Here is a 21,774-nt window from a genome sequence, read left to right as displayed (position 1 = left end):
TGCGCATGCATGCTGGTCTGACAGAACACCGGGTCCAAATAAACAAACCAGACCTGTGGTATCTGGTACCGATTCCAATCGGCTAAATGTGGATCAGATTTTCCTTTAACAGGTGAGTCAGTTCAGAGCAAAGATATGTCCAAAGGTTTCACTGAACAGATGATTACTCTGACTTTACAATGTTGTTCCAAATAAAGAAAATTAAAAACAATCCACTGGATTTTGTTTCCAAGTTTTAAGATTTCGCTTCCCATCCAGGAAGCTTTTTCTATTCAAAATGTCAGGAATAGTTGAGTTCGAGGTTCTATACAGTAGCTCAGCAAAGGCCGTAAAAAGAAGCCAAAGGACCCCCATTCCAAAGGGATGGACTTATTCATCAGAGTCAGTTTGCATGTTTTCAAAACAAAAACAAAGCTTTGTTGATCTACAGAATAAAACTTGGAACTCAACGCTATTCCTGACATTTTTTATTGAAAAAGCTTCCTGGATGGGAAGAGAAATGTCTTCAAACTTGGAAAGAAAGTCCAGTAGATTTTTTTTTAATTTTTTTTTACTTTTTTGAGAATGACTGTGACCTGGATGAAATTAAAAACATTCTGCTAACATCAAGTCTGTATCTGGAAGATGTTGTGACTTTAATCCAGCCTGTTCAGTTGAAGCTGCTGGTTCTGTCCCACTGAGAGGTTGGTCGGATTTTCCAACCGGTCCACATTTGGTTCTATTTGGTGTTCAGTAAAAATGAAGCCTTTCGATTAAAAAATAAGAAATAATCCTTTATTTCAACACCTTTACCCTAGGTTAAGGAAGTTCTTTTACTCACAGTTCAGGTAGTTCGGGTTTGCCAAACACTGGACGAACTCTAATTCGGACTGAAACCGGTTCCGAGCCTGCTCATCTGGAGAAAAACAGAACAGACCAGAAAAAAATAAACATTTTAAATAATTGTTCTCTTCACCAGACTCCATTTAAAAAAAAACAAACTACAATTTAACGCTGGACTGTAAAGTACATTAAACTCTCCCCTCTGTCTGAAAACGCGGATTATAAAACATCACAGGATTAACCAACCATTATTAATAAAAACCAAACACATAACTAAAGCTATCAACGATAAAATGAAACAAAACATTTAGTCTCTTAGACTGTATTCAGAAAGGGATATAAATCAACCTACCCGTTTCCATGACAATAGATTGTTTGACCGTAAAATGGAGTAATTATTTTTTAATCTGTAATAAATCCAGATGATCAAAAACTCTAATACTCAGATGGTTGATCTTTGTTGAGGTTCCGTGGCCGCCATCAAACGTTCATCGATGCAACTGTCGCGTATCTACGACACATCCGTCCGCTTTACGGCTGTTGCTGTTCCTTATCTGGCCACCAGAGGGAGACATTTAACAGCCTTTTTCTTTCAAAATCCGGCTGAGGACTGAGCTGAACTCATTTTCATCTTGCTGAAGTGATTTTATCTCTGTTTTAAACGTTTACAATAAATATTTGACACAGATTCAACTTTTATTCAGTAAAGCTTCTAAGCAGACTTGGGGGCCAAGGTGAAATCTCAAACTGATGGGTTTGTTCCTTTGCTGCAGGGAGCATCATCCTGCAGTATGGAATTTGCAATTNATTCAGAAAGGGATATAAATCAACCTACCCGTTTCCATGACAATAGATTGTTTGACCGTAAAATGGAGTAATTATTTTTTAATCTGTAATAAATCCAGATGATCAAAAACTCTAATACTCAGATGGTTGATCTTTGTTGAGGTTCCGTGGCCGCCATCAAACGTTCATCGATGCAACTGTCGCGTATCTACGACACATCCGTCCGCTTTACGGCTGTTGCTGTTCCTTATCTGGCCACCAGAGGGAGACATTTAACAGCCTTTTTCTTTCAAAATCCGGCTGAGGACTGAGCTGAACTCATTTTCATCTTGCTGAAGTGATTTTATCTCTGTTTTAAACGTTTACAATAAATATTTGACACAGATTCAACTTTTATTCAGTAAAGCTTCTAAGCAGACTTGGGGGCCAAGGTGAAATCTCAAACTGATGGGTTTGTTCCTTTGCTGCAGGGAGCATCATCCTGCAGTATGGAATTTGCAATTTCTGAAACAGCTTCTTCCCCACCACCATCAGACTGCTGAACTAACTCTGCATCACACTGACAACACCAAACCAAAACACTGCATATTTGCACCACATATGCTTTGAACTCCCATATAAATGTACGACGGAGTATTAGGGCTGAGCTAGAGATTTTTTCTTTCTATTTCAACTATAAAGTCGTAAAATTATGAGAATAAAGTCACAACATTACGAGAATAAAGTTGTAACATTACAAGAATAAAGTTGTAAAACTACGAGAATAAAGTAATAAAATCATGCGAATAAAGTCGCAACATTATGACAATAAAGTCATAACATTACAAGAATAAAGTTGTAAAATTATGAGACTAGTCGTAAAATTACGAGAATAAAGTCATAATATGAGGAAAAAGGTCATAAAATTACGAAAATAAAGTCGTTAAATTAGAAAAATAAAGTTCAATTGAATTCAATTTGGTTTATTTCTATAGCGCCAATTCACAACAGATGTCATCTTAAGGCACTTTACAGTTCAACCAGATCATACAGTCAAATTGATTCAAAGTTTTCTATCTAAGGAAAACCAGTTGATTGCATCGACTCAATGACTCAAATACAATCCCTCACACTTAGCATGCTTGTAGTGACAGTGGAGAGGAAAAACTCCCTTTTAACAGGAAGAAACCTCCAGCAGAACCAGGCTCAGTGTGAGCAGCCATCTGTCGAGGCGACTGGGGTTCAAGGAGACAGAAGCAAGGATATAAAAAGCAACTGGTAAATGCGGCCCGGTCCAGGAAACATACAGCCATGCAGACAAGCTTGGAGCCAACTCCCATGTCAGAGGATGAAGAGAGCTAATCCAGCCAGTCACAGTAAAAGAAACAGGACCACACTGGAAAAAACAGGCTGATCCCCAACATCTATAAACAGAGGTGTTGATGGCAGCAGCACAGCTGATATTTCTCTCCATGATGGAGTCACAGCCAAACAGGAACAGACCAGATGAAGCTACTATGAGAAAAGGCAGAGAGAGCAGAACGTTAGAGATTGAACTAACAGATTCTGCAGAGTGGGAGAATAGAGAGAGAATGAAGCAGAATGATGAAAAAGGGGTCCCTATGTCCTCCAGCAGTCTAAGCCTATAGCAGCATAACTACAGAGATAGCTCAGGATAACCTGAGCCACTCTAACTATAAGCTTTATCAAAAAGGAAAGTTTTAAGCCTAGCCTTTAAAGTAGACAGGCTGTCTTTCTTCACGGACTAAAACTGGTAGTTTTCACAACACATGTCATCTCAAGGCACTTTACTGTTAAATCAATACGAATACGTCTGAATGCATCATCATTTATCAGCCATGTTTGCTTTACTCAGGAGGAGGATTCTGGATCCTCTCACAGAACCTGGTTGAATAATGACAGTTTTTCTAACAACTGAGACAGTGAGAGAGAGTTACAAACTTTTATAACCATTATGAATCATTTAACCCTTTTTAGGTCATTATAAATTTCGTCAAATTTCAATTCAAGTGTTATTGGAGCAAAAAACATGAATGTATTGTTGTTGTAACATAAAAAAAAAGTATTTCCATTAAATTACCAAAAACATACATTTTTCCTGATATGATCAAAAATATTCAAAAGAATACTATATAAGAAATTGCTATTATAAGGACAGTGAAAGAAGCACATGATATTTTTTTTTACAGGAACTTCACTTAGTTATCTTTTAAGTTAGCTCATAAACTTTTAAAATTAGCTTTTTAACATTTTTCTTTAGATCATTAAGTTTTTAATTAAACTTGATAGTTTTGTTTTTAACTTAATTTATCGCAGGTAACATCAAAAACAGTAGCTAAAATTAGATTATTGGGGGTTTCTATAAAGTAGTTACACATAGCTTTCAGACAGAGTTGGACCTCGCAGAGCCTATAGACAATAATAATAATAATAATAATAAATCCAATTTGTACCGCACTTTTCATTAAGAAAAATCTCAAAGTGCTACACAGTGCAAATAAAATCAAAGACAGACCACTTTTGACCTCAGGATTTGGCCTTGATTCCTGCAAAGTGATGTTTATATCCCAGTTACCATTTTTGTTAACTTGGATGAAAAAGGGTTAAACCCCATTTCTAAACATAACCCATCTACAGTAACCTGCAGCCCTGAAACTAATCAGTTGTTAGTATCTGGGTCATTAGTAGTGTTGCGCCAATGCCAGTTTTTGGCCCCAATACCGGTGCCCAATACCAGGATGTGCAGTATCGTCCGATACCGAAACCATCTATTTGAAATTGATGTGTGTGTATGTATATATATGAAGAACTGCATACTGCTTGGATGTTAAATAATTGCCATCATGGCTTTATCAAGCTGCTGCCTTCCTTTGTGAAGCAGGTAAAAGACTAAAACAAAGTGAATCCAGTAGAACTTTTTATTGCCTACCTGGAATGGATGACAATAGTTGAATATAGAAATGGTATCAGTGCCCTATTTGTTGGTACTCGCCGATACCGATACCACCATTTTAGTGCTCGATCGGGGCTCCCACCCGATACTGGCATCGGTATCGGTGCAACACTAGTTATTAGTATTGTGTTCTTTGTAAGAAAAGCAGAGAAAACATCTGGGCTCCTTTTCCCTCCATTAAAGACATTTCATCCCAGCACTGCGTATCCCAAGCCTGTAGCATCATAAATGACCCCTCACCCCCCACCATGGACTGTTCTCCCTGCTGTCCTCGGGGAAAAGGCTTCGTAGCATCTGATGCAGGTCCAGCAGATTCCAGAACAGTTTTTTCCCCACTGCCATTAGATTGGTGAATGTTTTGTAAATGGGTTATAAAAAAAACCCCCAAAACCCTGAATGTTAGAACTGTAACTATACAGTCATATATTTAGTTATTGTGTTACCGTTTTTCATCAAAATGTTTTTTTTTTTTTTTTTTATCACTGCTGCTTACCTTATCAAGGCTGCACTTTAAAAAATTAAATTGTCTAGAGAGCTGCTCTTAACAAAATTTCTTTTTGTTTACACTTGTGTATACAAAATGACAAAATAAGTCTGTCTAAGTCTAAAGTCTAAGTCTTGTGGTCCAAAGGGAACTCCGAGCAGTTCTCCTGATTCTTTTGGATCTTTTGGAGAATCACTGTAGATCAGATTTGATAAACCAGTATGAGCGACTTTCGTTTCAAACTAAGCTGGAAACACCCTGTTATCCAGTCACCTGCGTTGACCAAATGCAGCATCTGCAAACAGTCCAGCACTCAGCTGAAGTCTGTTCTGGTGTCACTCCAGTTCTTCCACACCTTCATCTGCTGGTAGTTTAATTCAGGGTTCATCACAATAACCCTCCTCCTCTAACAAACATCAGTAGCTCTCTAAGTCCAGGGTCTTTGGACTGAACCAGAATCTCTGTGTTGAAATTGGGCCTAAAGAAGCTGAAACCTTTTGGCTGTTTTAGATCTCTGAACAGTGATTGGATATAAGGTTTGTGCAGAAAAACAACAGCAGGATGAAATCTGTCACATGTTTATTTACAGGGAAATCTGTCGGCACCAAGATGGTAGAAAACTGCATATGTACATAAGCAAAGACCTACTGGAACACAAGTTAAATAAAAACAATATATTTTTAAGGACAGAACAGCTCTGGTTCTGAAACTGAAAAGTTTCTGATCTTTGGAAAGTTACGTCAAATCTGTGATTTATTTTTTCTGTTGACTGAAATTTAATGTTACAAGATGAGGTGAAAAAACATGAAAAATTATTGAGAAATCTGCTCAGAGTGCGTTTGAATAATAACTGTAAGTGGATTCTGGCTGGGAGATGTTCTGCAGGTTCTAGTAACCACATGTACATTTGGACCTTCATATCTCACCCATCCTTTCCTTCAGAACCATCATAGTTTAAATGGGTCATAGGAAGCTGGACCTGAACTGACCCGCTCTTTAATTTGATCCCTGTGTTTTACATTTAACATCTGAAACTCTAAAGTCCCAGGAATGTTCAGCTCAGAGACAGATGGTGACTCTGCTCCCTCCTGCCTGTTCACCTTTCCATCAAAGCTTTTTGACTTTCATTCCAAAGGAGGTTTCGATCTAGTAAACGTTAATCTAAAATTTTCATAATTGTAAAGTCAAATACTTATTACAAATTTACAATACAATGAAAAGTTTACATCTCAATGATAAGTTAATAATTTAATAAAAAGCTAACGTCTCCATGAAAAGTTAAGGACTTAATAAAAAGTTAACAATGTGATTAAAAGACAATTACTCTATGAAAAGTTAATAATTTAATAAAAAGTTAACCTCTCAATGAAAAATGAACGATTTGAAGAAAAGTTAAGGATTCGATAAAAAGATAACGACTCGATGAACAGTTAAAGTGTTGATTAAAAGTTATGGACTTGATGAAAAGATAACGACTTCACAAAAAGTTAACGACTGGATGAAGAGTTAAGGACTCGATGAAAAGTTAAGGACTCAATGAAAAGGTAAGGACTCAATGAAAAGGTAATGACTCGATGAAAAGGTAATGACTCGATGAAAAGGAAAGGACTCAATGAAAAGGTAATGACTCGATGAAAAGTTACGGACTTGATGAAAAGTTAACGACTTCACAAAAAGTTAACGACTGGATGAAAAGTTAAGGACTCAATGAAAAGGTAATGACTCAAAGAAAAGTTAAGGACTTGATGAAAAGTTAAGGACTCGATGAAAAGTTAAGGACTTGATGAAAAGGTAATGACTAGATGAAAAGTCCATGTATAGTGGAGGATTTTAATGACTTTTCGAAAAGACCCACCCTCTCTACTTTAAAAAATATATATACATGCACAACCCTGTACCCGTTCCAGAGAGGGAACGCCTATTAAACATGTGCGAGAGCGTGCACAAGCCCATTTCTCCTCGTGCACGCTCTGTTGCTGTTTGTTCTTAAAGAAGATTTGCAATTTTTCCACTATTTCAGACTCACCACTGGTAAATGAAAATGGGGACGAGCACGTAGGACGGCCTTATGTAAACATATCACCAGAATCAGTGACAATTGGGAAGAAAACCTATGATGAATCACCACGAAAAAAAGAACATCCTCCACTATAACTTTAAGGACTTGATGAAAAGATAACAATTCAATGAAAACTAAAAGACTGGATGCAAAGGTAACGACTTGATACAATCGCCTGCTGTCAAACTTTATTCACTTTAAACTGTCTGTGGTTGGACTGATCCAATTCTCTATTTCTGTAAATAATCTGCTTGTTTAGTAAACGATCTTGAAGCAATGGATAAATAAACTATTAAAATGTAATCTGAGCAGATTTTTTTTTTATGTAATCCCAGTTAGCTCTGGGCTGCTGCTCCTCTCTTAATGTGGGAATCTTTTCATATCATTAATTTAGGTCAGATAACTCAGCATTCATCAACAGAAGCAGGTGCTCAAAAAGCATTATATCGGTAACCATGACAACAGACATGGTTACATTACAGTCTTTGGTCACATGACAGTCACATCCCTGAATCTTTCCAGTGTAATCCAACATGTTTGGATCTTTTTATCAGGACTGTGGTTTTCCTCTGAGATGTTCTCCAAACGTTCTGCAAACCCCTCAGATTGAAAGTCTGTGCTCCAGCCTTCCATACAGGTTGCTCATAAATTTTGCTGTCGTTGTTGTTGTTGAGGGTCGAACGTAAAACCCCGGTTGAACCGTTGATGAGTTGATTCTTCTACATCCCTTTCTTTCTGGAACCTTCTGGATTAACTAAAGGCAAAAACAGTTTTTGGAGAACCCTCTTCCAGGAGACTCTGGACCAGAGAATCCGTGCTTCTACACCGTAGCAGTGATGTTTGCCCATGAAGGGAAGGAGTCCAGAGAAAACAGGACCCTCCCCCAGCTGTTGATGGCCAGACTGATGCAGCCGATCCCGATGATGTTCATCACCAAGCCGGTTTTAGCCTGCAGGAGGCGCAGTGCAAAGGGTTATCAGCACAGAGCTTATTTTGGTTTCTCACTGATGAGGAGGCACTCACCATGTCTGAGACTTTGAGGAAACCAGAGGAGAACACAATGGCATTGGGGGGCGTGGCCACCGGCAGCATGAAGGCGAAGGAGGCACTGAGTGTGCAGGGGATCATCACATACAGCGGGTTCAAGTGGATGGACTGAGACTGGGTCAGAGGACACAGACCGTTAAGGTTTTTATAGGGAAACAATTTACTTTACTCTATGCCAGGCATCCTCGAAGGCGGTCCTAGAGGGCAGCTGTCCTGCAGGTTTAGAGGTTCCTCTGCTTTAGCACAGCTGATTCTGATGAATGAGGTTCAACAAAAGCCTGTCAATCAACTATCAATGTAATTCAGCTGTGCTGGAGCAGGGAAAACCCTAAAAGCTGCAGGAAAGTGGCCCTCGAGGACCGACTTAGGGGTTGCATGCTCTATGCTGATGATAAAGAGGTTAGAAGCCCGTTTATGACTCTTTGGAAACTGATTGTTACCATGGAGGCAAGGATGGGCAGGAAGAGTGTTGCCGTGGCGACGTTGCTAGCGCACTCTGTGAAGGTAGCGATGAGAAGGCAGAGGATGATGGCGATGGCCCAAGGTGGGATAGAGTGAAGCGGCGTCATCTGAGTGCCGAGCCAGCGGGAGAGACCGGACTCCTGACGGAAATACAAAGATCAGGCCGATCAGGAGGTTTTCTCTTCCTTAAGCTCAGGAGTCAGAAGAAGAAATATTATTTATGGTTGGACAAAGAAGACAGGTGGTTTAAAAGTAGTGTGGAGGAAGCCTTTTTTTTTAACAGAGGAAAACCAACCTTAAACAGAGGGGGTGGACAATTCCTTCCCCCTATGATCTCAACCCCGATCCCCATGCAGGGGACCAAAACACCTCGCCTGGTCAGCCATGCAAACAATGCCCCTAACGACTCCCCTTTCAGAGGCATAGACCAGAATCAGGTATTACAGGCTAACAAAAGATCTTAATGACTCCCCATTTCTAAGGGGCGAACCTGCTCCTCCGTTCAATTTGCATGTTTTCTAAACCAAAGCAAGGCTTTGTGTTTGGGCTACTCTATACAGCTTGGAACTCAACACTAATTCTGACATTTTGAATTGAAAAAACTTCCTGGATAGGAAGCGAAGTGTCTTGAACCTTGGAATCAAAGTCAAGTGGATTGTTTTAGAATTTTTTTAGAATCAATCAGAAACCCAGAGAAACATTATTTTATTCCTCCTCCTAATGTCCGATTTTTCCATTTAGGGGCAAAAGAAAAGCTTTGCTAGAAACATCCTATTCTAGAACAATTATACTGAATCCTCTTCCTGGTCTTACAGAAGCATGGATGACCCAAAAAGTCATCAACCAAAAAGTCCAAAGACTGAAACCTTCCCGGGTTTTAGAAAACAATAACAAAACCAATTTCCATATGAGAAAAAATATTGGACATCTACGATGGGGTATTAGGGCCAGGCTAGAGATAATTTTCTTCTATTTCGAGAATAAAGTCGTAATATTATGAGAATGAAGTCATCATACCAAAACCCATTTCAGAAAGAAACCTTTAAGCTCCGACAAGCACGACCAATCAGCAACCTGAGTCAACTTTGACACCCTGAACAATTTGATGCTGGTGCTAAAAGATTTCCAAATTTGTGAAACCAGAGTCAAAGTATAACTTCACATAACATTCAAAATTCCTCATTTTAGTGAAGAAAGTGCTTCTTGTAATAGTATTTTAGGACTTTATTCTCTTAATATTCCGACTTTATTCTCGTAAGTTTATGATGATTCTCGTTGTGACTTTTTTCTCTTAATATTACGTCTTTATTCTCATAATTTTACAAATTTATTCTCGTAATTTCACGAATTTATTCTCATGATTTTACAACTTTATTCTCATAATGTTATAACTTTATTTTCGTAATGTTACGACTTTATTCTCGTATTTTTATGACTATTCTCATTGTGACTTTTTTCCCGTAATATTATGTCTTTATTCTCGTAATTTTACGAATTTATTCTCGTAATTTTACTATTTTATTCTCATAAATTTAAAACTTTATTCTCATAATGTTATAACTTTATTCTCAAAATGTTATGATTTTATTCTATGACTATGCTCATTGTGACTTTTTTCTTGTAATATTACGAGTTTATTCTCGTAATTCTACGATTTTATTGTGGGAATGCCACGTCTTTATTCTCGTAATGTTACGAATTTATTCTTATAATTTTAAGACTATCCTCATTGTGACTTTTTTTCGTAATATTATGACTTTATTCTCATAATCTTACGAGTTTATTCTCGTAATTTTACGATTTTATTCTCATAATGTTGCGACTTTATTCTCGTAATAGAGGAAAAATCTCTAGCCTGGCCCAAATACTCAGTCATAGACATCATTAATCTCTCTGACATAATTATGATTATAATCCTAAAGGTATTCAGCCTTTCTTTACNTTATAAGGATAAATATTAATTTATTCTTTTATCAGAGTTTCAGTTTTTTTATTTTTGCATAAAAACAAAGTGATGTTTCACCTCGCTGCCTTTAGCCAGAGCGAATCCTCCGCCCAGGAGGAAGACGATGTTCCAGGGCATCTTCTCCTGGGTCACCTGCCAGGTGAGCAGGGGAGGGGCGGGGCCTCTGGAGAGCTGGCTGTCTGATTGGACAAGGAAGAGTTCTAACTCTGTATAAACCCCGTGGATCTGTGCGGTGTGAGTGTGTTTTACCGGAGTCGGAGCGCCTCCAGAAGCAGAGGTACCGCGGTGGCTCAGATGGAAGAATGAACAACAAAATGGCCACAAACAGCGAGACGGTAGCGTCGGTGACAAACCTGCAGAAACACAAACAGCTTTGCTTAGTTCAGAATGAAAACTTTTCACATCTCCACTAAATCTGTGTGACCCACAGACCTCAGCAGCAGGTTAGAAATTGGGTCAAAAAGGCTGTGGGCCTCTGATGAACCCAGATCTGCTGTTGTCACGCTGCTGGGTTCATGAATGAAGGTTTCATCACAGACTCTCACTGTTTGCTCACACTCAGTGACCCGGACATTTCCAAACCGACCTCCACGTGGCAGCATCTCGTTTTACCGGATCTCCACAGTGTTTCCATTCATGTAGAAATGTTTTCTAGTTGAGCTCAGGATGGAAGCTTCACCTAAAATGGATCTATGCGACAGCAGCTGTCAGAATCTGTCCTGATTCTGTTCGACTCTGCTAGATATGATGCACCTTTCTAATTGGTTTTGAAGTTGAAGGAGAAGGATGAAAAAGTGGGAGCATTGTCATGGTGATCAGGGGACTATCCAGAGAGTTTCACAATCCGTTCTGACGCAACATCCCAGGTTTCCCTGCAAAGCGCTGTGGACCCAAAGAGCGGCACAGATAACACATCCACTCCACCATTTCCTGCAGCCAATAAGCTGCTGAGGTTCTTATGATGTTTGGTTCAGTGAAGCTGATGGTGGAGGTGCAGAAACCTCCTGTTCATTGAAGGGAATGTCATAGGGTTGAACTTAACCAGCAGAAACTTTAGTTTGAACTGTTATTTGATTCAATTCAATTCAGTTTATTTCTATACCGCCAATTCACAACGCATGTCATCTCAAGGCACTTTACAGTTCACCAGATCATCCAGTCAAATTGTTGTCAGTCTTCTATGTCTTCTAAGTTTTCTATCTAAGGGAAACCAGTTTATTGTATCGACTCATTGACTCAAATGCAATCCCTCACACTAAGCATGCTTGTAGCGACAGTGGAGAGGAAAAACTTCCTTTCTACAGGTAGAAACCTCCAGCAGAACCAGGCAGTGCAACTTTTATGTAAATAAGTAGAACCAAGAATACCTAGTTCTTATCTGAAACAGAATTATGATTCTTTTAACGCTGATCTTTTCTTTCTTTAATTCAAATTTCACTAGACGGGAACCAGGAAACTTTCTGGGTTTCTGGGTTGTGATTCAATCCTCGGTCATTTGTATGAATGGTGATGGGTGGTCTAGCATGGAGGGGGACTTTCTGTTGGTTCCAGTTACCATATCTGTAATTTAAACATGACGAAAAGGAACAGATGCATTTAGTTTACCGCAAACTGCTAACCCAGCAGGGAGCAACTTCAGGGCCTAAAGATTTGGTTCTGGTCAGGATTGGTGGTTCAGCTGTTTTACTGAAAACATTCTTTCAGTTTAAAATATCAGTTTAGAAACCTTCATAACACTGAGAATCAAACTGGGTCCTTCAACCCTAAACAGGTAAGGAACCCTTGAGAAACAAGAAAATTCACTAACTTCTGCTTCGGATTTCATGTCTTTCTGTTTTCCAGCCTAAGATCCAGACTCTCCTGTAATAGTGGTTTAGTGGTTCTGATCAATCTGGAGGTGCAACCGGTTAGTTCTGATCCATCTCTTCTCCTGCACATAGAAAAGGGACTTCTACCCAGAAACACTGCAAAGTTTAGAGGAACCTTAAGAGTAATGAAATCCAGGCTAATTCCTTCAAGAGGAACTAGCTGAACTTTGACATCAGCAGGTTTTTCTGAGTACCGTAGAAAATATGAAGCCCATAAAGCTGAAGCTAAAGGGAGCCTGTGGTTCTGAACATGTGGGTTCAGACAGCTGGGCATCTAGTTTGATCCGATTTTCTCTGTCAGAGTGGAGCATTAGGCCTCTGCTGTGTTTCTTCAGCTGAGGGCCACGGCAGGAGGTGCTGCATTCAGGGAATCCGACCCGTTTGTTTCTGCAATCTGAACCAAAGATGTTCTGGTCTGTCGGACCCTGCTGGGTTCTACAGCTGGACTGTAATGTCTGCTGTGATTGGCAGGAATTTTCCCATCAGCTCATGGTTCTTCTTGTACATTAAAAGCTGTAGATCAGATGTTAGCAAATCATCTCCACACAAGCTTTTATTGTGAAATAATCCTCAGATTTGACCACAGAACAGTTGTGACACACGAGGCTGCTACAAACTACAAACTGGACTCCTTCTGAGTCTTTTATCTCTTCAAAGGAGGCCATAATTGTGCAGTGCTTTTCTGGCAGAAGAGCTATAGAGCTCTCCAGCTCCTGAAGAGTCACCTTGGCCAATCCATATAGTCAGACATCCATGTCTGGCTAAATTATCCACAGTAAATGCATCCACAGTAAATAAATGGAGCCTAAATTCAATTCCTGCCACACTTTTCAATTTCCTTTTTTTTTTTTTTTTTTTAGAAATAATCAAGATTCTTTTTTTATGCCATTTAAAAAGAAACTGTGCCTCGTGGCCACTTAGAGGACAAACAGATCCAGTTTTAATCCAGGAATCTGTCCAAACTCAGGTCCTTTAAGGTCAGACGGACAACAGACTTGTGAGATTTAAACCCACAACCTGTCAGGGTTTGGAGCTGATGTCTTTCTATTTCAATGTTCTGTAGCCTGACTGCATTTTGGGTTTGTCCTCAAGTTTCCTCCTTCTATGGTTTGTTCGAATGTTCTGTTTTTTTTGGGTCATCCGTCATTTCCTCGGATGTTTTGGGTTTATTGGACAGTTCATGGCCTCTGTCTTCTGACGGTTTGTTTGTCCTTTCCTCATATTTGACTCTGACCTGTCGAGATACTGCAGTCTACAGCTTTTAACCCCCCACCACCACCCCAGTGTTCCTCTTACCCAGTTGGTTGTTCAGGACGGAACCTCAGACACAACTGAGAACTAGGAAGGGATGGTTCCTTAGAAGATGTTTTAGTTTTAAGTTCTCTGAGCATTTAAAACAACATTTAGAGCCCCTGTCTGGTTTAACTGAATCTGGTAAAGAGACAATTTATGCAGAGTTGTATTATATAACTTAAGCTAGAGCCGTTAGTTGGACTTTGGCTGTTTGCTTACGCTAAGCTCTGTTAAATAGTTTTTGGGTCAAAGCCTTATGTCTCCTGAAGTCTCCTGGTCTGTCCTGCTGTCTCCCGGTGGTCTCTAATAATCCCATCACTCTGAGGAATAACCTTTATTGGGGAATTGGCGTCCTAATAAAGAGTCTGATAATACCATCTCAGTCCAGTCAGTCCAGCGCCACTGGTGGAAGCTTGAACCCCGGACACGTTCCTTATGTATGTTCTTCGCCTCTGGTTCCTGTTTGTTCAGCTGGGTTCTGCCCTGAGGCGATTTCTGTGCTGAGCAGCAGTTTGGGTTCATTTGTTCCTCTGAACTCTGTTCATATTTTTCATCTTATCCTGGTTCTTGAGCGTCCCATTTATTCTGCACCAGGCTTATCCTAACGGTGCTGTTCATTGGACTAATAAAGGAAAATCATTGGCAAGAATCAAACATGTTCCTGTTCCTCAGGAGTTTAATCAGACGATCTCACTAAATGCAGCGAAATGCACCTAAAGAAGAAGCTGCTGGTGTCTGAACCTGCCCTTTTCACCCCTTTAGATGTTCTCCTCCTACTGTGGATGTCTTGCAGGGGCCTCTGGCCTGGTGGGTAGGGCATTGGCTTTGGAATCCAGAGCTTCTGAGTTCACGCCCCAATCCCATGGACTGACTCCTTGAGCAAGACACTTAACCCTATTCTGCTCCCCACAATTGCTGCCCACTGCTCCCAAAGGGAATGGTTTAAATTCAGAGTTCATTTCCTTGCTCTGTACTTGTTACAGTGTAATGACAAAAAAGATGGAAAATAAAAATAGGTTGAAAACCTGTCTTGAAGGTCCAATCTGGTCCTCTGATATCTTCTGTCAGACCAACAGATTCCTATGGACAGACCAGTCTATAGGAGGCCACTGAGGAGCTGAATGAATTCTCTATCCTGCTTCATCCTGGATCCAGGAGGGTTCGCTGGTTACTGTCTTCTGGTTATACTATCCTGGATCTTTTAATCTGATTTAAGTCTGGGGACCAGGTTGTCATGGAAACTCGCTCATGGTCCAGCGGAGAAGCTGTATATGTTGGACTGGGAGCAATGGATCAGAGCTTCATCAATGATCTAAATTTCACCAGCGGTTCTGAGACTTGGATCAGGACTGGAAGAACCAGAACCTAAACACCAGTTGATGGAATGACTCCCTCTTTGGCAGCACACAGACCAAAACCAAATGGACTTTAAAAAATGTGAACATCTATGACTGATCAGGGGTCACATGAACCAGTGTTGCTACACAGATCAATTGAACCGAACAAGGCCATAAACTGTTAAAGCAGCAGCCACTCACTCAGCCTTGGCGTTGAAGACATGGGTGGCCCAGCCATCCATGAACCGCGGGTCTCTTGTGAACCACAGCACCACCATGAGGAAGAAGAGTGCCAGGACGCTGGTCTCTCCGTAGCTCATGGGTCCCATGCTGCGGTACTCCTCCCTGATCACATCGTACGCAGCCGTCTCCTTCGGGGACCGGGCTGAGCCGCAGCCCCAGGTCTTCTTCAGGCTGCAGACAAACAGAACCGAGTTTAGAAGGTTTGGAACCTAGAAGAGCGGCTTGTCTGTTTTGGAGGGACTGACTTGCAGCCGATGTAGAGGAACTGCAGCCAGAACCAGGCCAGCGTCAGCATCAAAACCATGGTGGGGAAGGCGAACACGAACCAAGAGGCGAAGTTGATCACATCACCATTTTGAGGAAAGAGTCTGAGGAACAGAGAGAGGAAGAAATGAGCCAATCAGCTGCTGTGATGAAGAGAAACTTTCGCCCTGCTGCTGAGTCAGCAGAGGTCAGATGGTCTCAGTCAGGAGCAGCTTGTCCAGCATCAACATGAATGAAAGTCACTGAGTGACTACAGGTGGAAAACTGGACCTACAGTAGTTTGAATCTAACCAGCAGCCTGTAGTTTCAGATGCTGGTTTAACTGGTCCATATGGAGCCAAGAAACCTGTTGCTGTTAGGATGTATGAGCTGCTCACTGAGGTTTGATTTGACCTGAATTCAGCAGGATTCCCAGGTTCACAGCAATCAGACCAGAGTTAGAGTGTCAGTACTTACTGACTCATTTGTCCAATAAGAACCAGGTTGGGCCCAGTTCCTGTCAGGGTGGCGATGCCTCCTATGCTTGCGGCATAGCACACACATAGCAGTAGACCTTTATTCATCCTCTTCGTCTCCTCTTCTTCATCACTCAGCTCCTCCAGCTCCATCTGAGGTCCAGCGAGGCTGTTCTCCACCACCATGACCACTGAGCACAAACAGGCATTCATTTCAGATGCTTCTCATTGGTCTTATCAAGCGTCTTAGTTGCTGTCAAATTTAAAAAGAAATGCAGAAACCAAAGATCCCCAAAATATATATAATACAAATACAGCTTTCTTTAATCTGTTTCAGAGCAAGAAGCGGCAATCTGCTGCGCTATCAGAGGCTCTTTGGATGAAGCACATTTATAAAAAAACAAAAACTCTAATAAACTTGCTTCTGTTTCAGACAGAAAAAATTGTTATTAGAAAAATATGTTTCTTCTTTCCACTAATCTTGCCTGAGTTTAGCAAGCAGTTGTCTTTTGATTCAGTTCAATGTAAACCCCGAAAACCTGCCTATTTATTAATAGTTTATCATATTTATTACATTGCTTTCCACCATCTTTTATTCAGTTCTTCCACACCATTTATTTATTTGTTTATTTGTCAGGGAAAATGCACATTAATGAAAATCTCTGTAAATGTACCAGCAGCTATTTTTTATCTGATGTTGACAGTCATCCTAAAAACAAGCATTTAATTAAAATGCATAAAACATAACGCTAAAACACATAATATAAAAACATCCATCCTTTTTTCTGTCACGCTTATCCCAAGCGGGGCCGCGATCGGTGCTGGTGCCTATCTCCAGCTGTCTAGGGACAAGAGGGTACACCCTGGAGAGGTTGCCATTTGGATATAGGTATAAAGAACTGAATCATCTGCGTACATGTGTGTACATATTTGGGCAAACGAGTTTAAGCAGAAAATAAAGGCCCTAAAATCACGCCCTAGGGTACTCCTGTATTAAGACAGAGAGAGGGTCTGATAGTGATTCTTACAGACCTATTGGACAAGTTTATATACATACATTTTTATATACTTAAACAGATTTATAACGTCACTTCATTATACCTCACCTGCTAATGTTATATATATTATATAGCCTCCATATCTGTGTGGTTAACTCTTTATATTTTATCTTTTCCATTTGATTTTCTGTGTATATATTATTATTTATATACTCTTTATGTCTTTCTTTTGACGAGAGCCCTGGACACGATTTCCAATGTGTCTGTACTAGTCTGTAACAAATGGCTAATAAAAAATCTTGGATCTTCTGAGGTTCCTGGAACTAAACTACTTAAAAACTGACATTCATAAAGCAGATAATAACAGCTTGTTAGATCTGTGACCATCAAATGGCCTAATTGAAGATGATAAAGCTCCCTCACACTGCAGAGTTAGCTATGGAGATCCACAGGGCTCTGTATGCGGTCCAAGTCTGTTGTTATGCTGATGATACTCTGCTGTGTTTATATTTCAATCTTAACAAATCAAATCACTGCAGAAGAGAACAGGCATGTCTTTAAGAAATGAGACATCGGATAACTTTTAATGCTCTTCATATAAACTAGAAGAACACTAAAAGTACTCTGTGTGATATTTACCTCCAACACGAACTAATCCTTGACAAGGAAATACCCAATTCCACTCTCATCCCTTAATTAACCGCCATACCTTTCAATCAGTGTTAAAAGAAATAATGCCATTGTTCTTGAACAGTTTTTGCTGCTAGAACATAGATAGATTCAATGCGGCAGAGGAAACCCTTCATGTTTTGAGCCTGATCCCATTAATTTCCACCTGTTTGAGCTCACCTGGACTGCTGCTGTCCGATGGAGGCTTGTCCTGTGGTGTCGGTTTGACAGCCTCCTGATTGCCTGTTGGATGCTCGGATATCCCCTCCTGCCCAGGCGATTTGATGTTTTCTGGGTCCATGACTTCTTCTGGTTTACTGTTACCAATGCTTGGGTTCATATCTAAAACCAACCAAAGTAGAATACCATTTTTTCAAATAAGTCCAAAAAATAGGGCGTGGCTACATACTGAGCTCCCATCATCACCTGCATTGGTGTTTCTGAAAACCATGCCCCTCAGATTCAAAATGACTCTGCTGTGTCTGTGTCGTACCTTTGTTTAGGATGTTTGGGGGAGGCGTTTGCTTGACCTTGCTAGTTTTCTGCTGATCCTCCTGCTGCACAGCCACAGTCCTGCTCTGGATCTTCACCACCTCCACTGGAACATTGACCTTTTCGCCGTTGCCTTGGAGCTGCTGAAGCACGGCCTGGACGATGGGGACCATCATGGCGGTTGTGGCTGTGTTGCTGATCCACATGGACAGGAACGCCGTCACTCCCATGAACCCCAGCATCAAGCTGAAGATGTAGGAATGGTTTTATCCACTGACAGTTTGGGTTCTAAGCTTTAGAATTGAGTCACTGGTCCTCATTGGATCAGAACTAGTATCATCAACAACTCACAGGGCAGGCTGGACTCCGACCAGCAGCAGGACTCTGAGTGCAATCCGCTTGTGGAGGTTCCAGCGCTCCACAGCCACGGCCACCATCAGCCCCCCCACAAACAGCATGTTGGTGTCCTTCAGGTACTGCATGCACACCTAAGTTCATAGCATACAGGTGAGATAACAGGCAAACAAAAGTGCTTCAGCGTCGGAGTGTTTGTCCATCCTTACATCTTTGGACTCCATTATGCCGAGTACTGGGAACAGGATGGTCGGTAGCAGTGCAGTCACCGCCAGCGGTAAAACCTCAGTGCACCAGTAAACCGCCATCAGGGCAATGACATAGGCGCAGGCTGCTTCCTGCACACACCAATGCAGACAGTCAGCTCTTTACATTTCAGTGCACATGGAGGCTTTACACTCAGAACCTTCCTCCCTTTAGTTTTTCCATGTTTAAGGTGTTGACCCCAGAGGGATCCCTAAGGTTTGGCTATAAATTCTCTGCTAAATTTTTGGTCCATTTTCTGAGTTTCGACACAGTCGTCCAAATACAACCTGAGAGATTTTCTGTTTGAATGTCAGTAATGAAGTGAAAGGAATCAGTGACACAGACATGACGTTTGAGTCGGGCCGTTGATGTTTTCCCTCCTGTGTTCAGAGGGGCATGGCTACAGTCGGAAAAATGTCACTGGGTGACGGACGTGCATGAAGATGAGGTGAAATGAAGCGTGAAATCCTCCAAACACAATTCCCCTGTTTTTATTAACCTGGTCTCACACATAGGAACCTGCCTAGAGCTACAATTACTGCAGAGCAAGGCTGTTGCAAGTCTGGAACCAAAATACTCTAAACAAATCTTTAAATAAATAATAATAATTTAATACTTTACACCATCCAAAAGCAGGGGGGTCTGCTCATTTGAAGATGTAGCTGAAGTAAGCAGACCTGCTTCCAGGTCTGAGTGTAAGAAATTGTATGGTCATGTTCTCCACCATGCGGTTGGATGTATGATCCAAATGGTCCAACACATATTTTACTTTCACAATGGTCATTTGGTTCTTTCCCTTCTCAATAAAACATATAAAATTATCTCAAACTGATGCTTTTAATATTCCCGGCATCTGTAAACAAAACAATGAAAGTATTTCTGTTGGTTGACTTGTTTCCACCCAGACTGAAGCTTCTGAGTTTTTTTTTTAAGATGTTTCTCTCAGCTGTTTTCCCAGAAATGATTTTCTCTTAATCTCCTGACCTTTTCCAACAAATCTTTCTGCGTTTGTCAATCAGTGACTGGAAGTTGTGAATGAAAACAAGCAGCTGCTGCACATCAACAGGAGTTACTGATCAATGGGAGCCAACAGCAGGGCCAACGCCTCCTGTATGCGCCCGCTCCCAGACGTCCAGTCAGGAGGAAAGGATGTCTCATCTACAGTTTGTATTTATTAACCTTTATTCCAGCTTACAGGTGGCATTTTCAATGTGAACATCCATCCATCAGAACATCTGCAGTGGTTTGTCCTCTAGATGTTTTTCGGAACATTCAGCCAGAGCAGCTGGAGCAGAAAACATTTTCAGTTCGGACTTTAGGGTCACAATGTAATTTTCCATGTTTGCTGAACAGCAGATAAGAAGGAGGTGGTCCAAGTTTGGCCTTATATATAAAGGGGGTCAATGATCCATGATGTGCAGACAGGTTCTGTCCATAACAGACACAGAACCCGTTAGAAACTCCCTGATGAACAGCCTCCACTGAATGAAGACATGAAATGTTTCTCTGAGTCAGGATCTAAGATCCAGCTTATCTGCAGCTTCATTACCAGCTTCTAAACATGAGGTCCAAAGAACAAGAAACCAGAACTGTTCACATTGTAAATGACAGCTGATCCTTCACATCCAACTGGATCTAGAACAAGGCTGAAATGAAACATGAACTGATTGGAACTGATTAGGAGCCGGACCAGAATCAACACATGAAAATAACCACTGGAACATTTACATATAGAATATTTATATTTGTGGCAAAGAAACCAAATGTTCTTGTGATTTATGGACGATTATTGCTCCAGTGGCAATAAATCAAAATTGTAACTCATCATGGATCATTGTGACTTGATTTCAATAATGCTGGAATATATTTCTCTGATGTGGTCCCAAACATTGGAACCGTTTGTCTCACTGTGAAGGCAGAACCTACTATGTAGATCATCTTTACTGGACCCTTCCAGATTAACTGGATTTAAACAAAACTGACCAGTTTAACCAGTCAGAACTCAGAATCAGTACTGGTTCAGTTAAACCAGTTAACTGTTCAGACTGTTTAACCAAACTGCTCAGTATACTGGTTATTTACTGACCTAACCTAGACTAGTTTTCTCTTCATATAAACTGGTCAGCTTAATAAACTGACTGGGTTACCTTTCATCTTAATGGTCATTGTGATAATTTGATAAATAACAAATAGTGTTAATACTGGTTTATTAAACCAACCAGTCTACACCAAAGTGTAGCCTTACTAGTTTTTCTATTTTCTGTAAGTTCAATCAAACTGATCAGTATACTGGGCTACTCGACTGGTTACTACTATTTAGGTCCATTTAATGGTTAAACTGGTTAATCGACCAGTAATCATCTTACTTGTTCACTACACGGTACAGTAGATGACTTACTAAAGCTGAACTGGTCACACTGATTACTGTACAAGTGTAGCCAGTGTAAACCAGTTAGCCAACAGTTTACTAATACTAATAATCAGTTTTGTGACTCATTGGATAAACTGGTTTAACTAGTCAAATTATTTCTGTATTACAAATTAAACAGCTTAGAGGAAATAGAAGTTTTCTCTGGTCCATATGTTAAACTGGTCAGAATAAAACTGGTCTTGCAGTTAAACTGGTCTGTCAGTTTATTTTTCTGTTAGTTAACTGGTTAAGTATTAAATTGGTACGCTAGTTAAATTGGTATGTTTGTTAAACTGTTCAGTCAGTTAAACTGGTCTGTTAGTTAAATTTGTCTGTTGGTTAAACTGGTCTACCAGCTAAACTAGACATTTGGTGGAGGTAGTCAATTAAAATCTGGTCTGTCAATTAAATTGATCTATAGGTGAAACTGTTCTATTTGTAAAACTGGTCTGTTATTTAAATTGATCTAACAGTTAAACCAGTCAGTTATTAAACTGGTCCATCAGTTAAACTGGTCAGTTATTAAGGTTAAACTGGTCAGTTATTAAACTGGTCTGTTGGTTAAA

General features: G+C 40.4%; 2 protein-coding genes across 3 annotated transcripts in view; both read right to left on the bottom strand.

Moving 5' to 3' along the window:
• Positions 1 to 1,772, bottom strand: part of med31 (mediator complex subunit 31) — a 4,805-nt gene extending 3,033 nt beyond the window's left edge. Inside the window, exons 1-2 of one of the 2 annotated variants that reach the window (XM_015399265.1) lie at positions 1,658 to 1,772; positions 821 to 895 (exon numbers count right to left, since the gene is read on the bottom strand). In XM_015399265.1, coding sequence (XP_015254751.1) covers positions 821 to 895; positions 1,658 to 1,667 — 85 coding nt within the window. In that variant the 5' untranslated portion in view covers positions 1,668 to 1,772. Of the gene's footprint in view, positions 1 to 820; positions 896 to 1,174; positions 1,320 to 1,657 lie in introns of those variants that run through there. The other variant, XM_015399264.1, reaches the window with a different exon arrangement.
• A 5,243-nt stretch (positions 1,773 to 7,015) lies between these two features.
• The window catches only part of LOC107100694 (solute carrier family 13 member 5-like), a 15,703-nt gene continuing 944 nt past the window's right edge, over positions 7,016 to 21,774 (bottom strand). Inside the window, exons 2-13 of the mRNA XM_015399273.1 lie at positions 18,762 to 18,890; positions 18,550 to 18,686; positions 18,200 to 18,444; positions 17,887 to 18,048; positions 16,041 to 16,230; positions 15,566 to 15,688; positions 15,279 to 15,491; positions 10,829 to 10,932; positions 10,637 to 10,758; positions 8,592 to 8,753; positions 8,128 to 8,265; positions 7,016 to 8,053 (exon numbers count right to left, since the gene is read on the bottom strand). Coding sequence (XP_015254759.1) covers positions 7,925 to 8,053; positions 8,128 to 8,265; positions 8,592 to 8,753; positions 10,637 to 10,758; positions 10,829 to 10,932; positions 15,279 to 15,491; positions 15,566 to 15,688; positions 16,041 to 16,230; positions 17,887 to 18,048; positions 18,200 to 18,444; positions 18,550 to 18,686; positions 18,762 to 18,890 — 1,854 coding nt within the window. The 3' untranslated portion in view covers positions 7,016 to 7,924. The remainder of the gene's footprint in view (positions 8,054 to 8,127; positions 8,266 to 8,591; positions 8,754 to 10,636; positions 10,759 to 10,828; positions 10,933 to 15,278; positions 15,492 to 15,565; positions 15,689 to 16,040; positions 16,231 to 17,886; positions 18,049 to 18,199; positions 18,445 to 18,549; positions 18,687 to 18,761; positions 18,891 to 21,774) is intronic.

The sequence above is a fragment of the Cyprinodon variegatus genome, unplaced genomic scaffold (assembly GCF_000732505.1).
Source record: "Cyprinodon variegatus isolate N-32 unplaced genomic scaffold, C_variegatus-1.0 Scaffold1001, whole genome shotgun sequence".
NCBI lineage: Eukaryota > Metazoa > Chordata > Actinopteri > Cyprinodontiformes > Cyprinodontidae > Cyprinodon > Cyprinodon variegatus.
This window is presented reverse-complemented; position numbering and strand designations above follow the sequence as displayed.